This window comes from Equus quagga, chromosome 4, assembly GCF_021613505.1.
Source record: "Equus quagga isolate Etosha38 chromosome 4, UCLA_HA_Equagga_1.0, whole genome shotgun sequence".
NCBI lineage: Eukaryota > Metazoa > Chordata > Mammalia > Perissodactyla > Equidae > Equus > Equus quagga.
In genome coordinates, this window is record NC_060270.1 from 61,705,512 (window position 1) to 61,709,605 (window position 4,094).

A 4,094-nucleotide genomic window follows, 5' to 3' on the forward strand; every position below is an offset into this window, starting at 1 on the left:
CTGGTCCTGGGACAGGGCCAGTCCAGCATCCTGAGGCTTTTTCAGCACCACAAATGGTGAAAATTTTATTTCCCAAGTGATACGTAGCCTCACTAACCTGCGCTGCACACCTGCCCTGTGCCGGCACACAGGTGGTCTCACGGAGCACCCGGCCAGCAGGTGGTCGTGATGAGTGTCGAAAAGGGAGGGGGACAGAGCAGTTAAAAGTTGTGGGGACACTGGTCAGAAAGGGGCAGTGCCAGGTCATCCCCATGGTGGCCAGCACATTTCAACCTCCAAGCTGACCCCAGGGGACCTTATGCCTGTGCCGGTCTGCATCCCCGGAAAGGGCAGCTGGGATGGGTGCCCTGGGCAGGTGAGACAAGTAGGGTGCTTCAGATGCTCTGTGGGTCATAAAGTGACCCTCAAGTGTGTGGCGGACTCCTGCTCACACTTAGAGGCTCGCTCATCGTGGGAGTTACTCCTCTCATGTCTCCCTGGAGCTATTTCCTGTCACTGCTATCAGAAGGATTGAGCTCCTAGCCACGTTTTTACTGGGGGGTTGTCATTTAACGGGTGTCCCTCTCCCAGGGAACCTGCATTCTAGAACAGGTACCAGCAGGGAGCAAGACTGACAGGCAGGGGCTGGGAGGGGCATTCTGCTGGGCTGACAGCAAGAGCGACCTGCCTCCAGCCCAGCTGTGTGGCAGGCAGGGGCCCCCTCAGAACATATGTGTGGGGCAGTGCTCTGTTCCTCTTCCGGCCTGGGGCCAGTAGAAGCGCAAGGGGACACGCTGGGGGGTGCCAGTCCTGGCAGAGGGCTGGGGAGGCATGGTCAGCCCTCTGGCATTGAGGAGGAAGAGGGGGGAAGAGAGTCCTTAGAGTCTCCACCGTATTCTGCCCTCAAGACACAGGCACTGCTGCTCCTCCTGCAGAGGCTGTAACAGACGCTCACAGAGGGTACATCCCTGGGCTGGGGGGCTATCTGGGGAGCAAGGCCTTTGGCTGGCGCTAAAGGGAGGAGTCACTCATGCTCTAGAAAAGGCCCTGTAGGTGAGAAGAACGAGTCAGGGGTCCGACTCCTAGGTCATCATGCCAGCTGTCCTCGCTCTCTCAGTGTGACAGCCCAGGGCCGCCAGCCTCTCTGGGTCACATCCCTTCACTTCACCCCAGACATGTGCAGGTCGAGAGGCTCAGTCCATGGGCACACTTAGGAAAGAAGCCTTCTGGCAGTGAGTGTCAGCTCCTGGGTAGCCCACCGCAGGCCTCCAGGGCAGGTGCGTTGTCATCATGGACCCCAGCTGGGACCATGGAAGGTCCGAGGGACAAAGTGATTCAACTGGGACCACAAGGTTAACGAGAAGAGGCAGAGCCAGTTTCCTCTGAAGTCCTCAGATTCTGCACTGGTGAGAAAGAGAAAGGAGGCAGGTGGTGGGCACCCCATGTGGTCAGAGGCCCATGGCAGAGGGAGGACACAGGGTTCTGGTGTGTCACCCTCTGGTGCTGGTCCAGGTGGCATTCATGAATGCCAGGCTGTGCCCTCTCATGGCTCAGTGTCTAAAATTCCTGCCTCCTTCTGATCCTAAGAGCATTCTGCCTGTGCTCAGGAAAGCACTGGCTCCCTGGCAGGTCCAGCCCCAGGCTAGGCATGGCGTCAGGGCCGGGGCCTGGAGACGGGCTGTGCAGGGGACGGCAGGCAAAGGCCGCAGGGGGCAGGGTCTCGGGAGCACAGAGCAGTGAGCGCAGCTCTTTCTGTGGTCATAACCAGGGGATGTGTGGAATGGAGAATGCGGTGGGAGGTGAAGGCTCACGTGTACCGAGCATTTCCCTCAGGCTACACACTGCACTAGGTACGTTAGCTCTGGATCTTTGCAACATATCCGTGAAGTCTGCAGGGCCAGCATTCATGTTTTGGAGATAAAGCAACAAATGTAGAGAGGTGAGTGAAGCTTCTCAAGGCCGCACAGCAAGGCCCTCCAGTGCGGGCAGCCTGCTCGCCTGAGCTGGAGTACCACCCACCAGCCTCTCCACTGCGGGCCCCAGCTGAGTGCACAGAACTTGGCACGGCCCTGGACAGCCCGCGACATTCCAGCTGCATGAGCCTTCCATTCTCTTCTCTCTCCCCACCTTCCTCTCCTCCCCCGTAGCTTCTATCCGGCCTCTGTCTGCCAGGCCGTGGCAGGGAACTTCCCCCACAGAGGGATCTTACACAAGGGCAGCTGCGTGCTCTCCCATGTGTGGTCCTGTGTAGAATGGGTGAGGGACATACACACATATACACGTGGGGTCCCCCCGATTTGAGGGCTGCGGCCCAGGGCTCCGTGAGGAAGAGTGTGAGCATATCTGGGCACCTCCAGCCTGCCCATCTCCTGAGACCCCTATCATGTGCAACCAAAGACAGAGGCCAGGCCCTGTGCACAGCCAGGCAATCCTAGCTCGCAGGCACCTGCCCTTCCCTTCTGGCAGGACGGCCTGACTCTGAATCCAATGTGCTGAGCATTCATGGTACACTCCTTGCTGGCCAACCAGACAGGTTTGGGGGACATTTATCAAGAAGTCAGTGACTAACCAGTCATGGCAATGGGCTGATGTATTTAGGTATACCAACACACACATGCAGGCAGGACAGCCAGCAGAGATGTGCATGAATGGGAGAGGCCATGTGTGAGCAGAGGTTTGCATTGTTGTTTCTATTTTTGTTCCACAGTCATTCCTAAGGCCTGCCTGAGCCCAGCATCTCTGCTGAGGAGTGGTGCCGTCAGGGCCACTGCAGGGGACAGCCACCTCTGGGCAGGTACAGAACCAACCACCAGTGACAAAGCTTGCCACTGCTTCCAGGAAGCATGGGTGCCAGTGGGCACCTTGCCCCTTGGGCACCACAGCCTGACCAGACTCTGGCTGACTCACCAGCAAGCCCTCCTGCACACCCCAGGCAGCTAGCAGTGCCTCCGTGAGCCTCAGGGACCTCAGCATGCCAGTATCTGTGCTGCTCTGCCTCACCCTTCCCTCGAGCCTCCCGGCTGCAGCTGAGCTGGCTCCAAGCCCCCAGTGACCACCCTGCAGAGCCAGAGGCTGCAGCAGGAGCCCCACTGCCCACTGTGGCTGAAGTCCTGCTCTCAGATCTGGCCTACATTGTCGTCCACATGCTCATCTCCTCCAGAAACCTGGGCAGCAAAGCCTGGGCTGCATCACCTGTGGTGTTCTCATAGACGCTGTCGGCGCTGCCCAAAGCAGCACCACACTGTCCTTCATGGCCACTGTGCTGCGCACCCGCCTGGCAGTCACTTATCCTCTGCACTCACTCTCCTTAATGCCCTGTAAGGCAGCCTGGAAGGCAGTAGACCTCATCTGGCTGGTGGCCTGCTTCTTCCTTACATTTCTCATTTGGCTCAGGGGGTGGCAGGATGCCAGGTGGGAGGAGCGAGGGACCTCATGTATCTTGCAGCTGAGCCTGGGCACGGAGCTAGGCTGTGGCTCTCTGGTCACTGCCACCCACACTTGGATCTTGTGCTTTCTATGCGAGTTGTCTATGCACAGCTCTCACCACCTCCTGCTTCTGGAGGATCTACACAGAGGCCAGGACTCCAGGTATCTGGGTGCAGGGCTATTACTGGACCAGAGGCACCCTGCTTGACCACACACTGCTAACCACACTGTACATTAGCCCAGTGGTAGTGTTTCCCTTGGACACTGTGCTGACCAAGCACCACCACACTGGTGCCAGGCCTCAGGCATGGCTCATGGCAGCCAACAGTGCAGTGCTCATGGTGCTTCCCCATGTCACGCTCCCACATCTGCACACACTCTTGCCACCCGCAGCTGCCAGAGAGCATCTGGGGCCACTTCTCATCAGGAAACACAGTGATAGCTTCACCATTTCTCAGAGCTACAGGCTTCACAGTCTGGCAGTCTGAGGTTAAAAATTACATGTTGGATGCACCAGCATCCAATTATGGCCAACTCCTCAGAACTTTGAAATATAATTGTGGAACAGGACATTTAAGATGACCTCAATTGATGTTTTTCAACATTTCAACAGTTTTTAGGTAGAGAAATCTCTCTTTTATTGCCATTGAAACCCTACTTGAAAAAGGAAGGAAGTAAATGCGACTCAG

The 4,094-nt window shown here is 57.3% G+C and overlaps 1 protein-coding gene across 1 annotated transcript; it reads left to right on the plus strand.

Moving 5' to 3' along the window:
• Positions 1–1,627: 1,627 nt before the first annotated feature.
• Positions 1,628–3,893, plus strand: GPR148 (G protein-coupled receptor 148). Its single transcript, XM_046659847.1, is given in 6 exon segments — positions 1,628–1,771; positions 2,774–3,023; positions 3,026–3,076; positions 3,079–3,150; positions 3,153–3,496; positions 3,498–3,893. Coding segments are annotated over 6 exon segments (1,257 nt in total).
• The last annotated feature ends 201 nt before the right edge of the window (positions 3,894–4,094 follow it).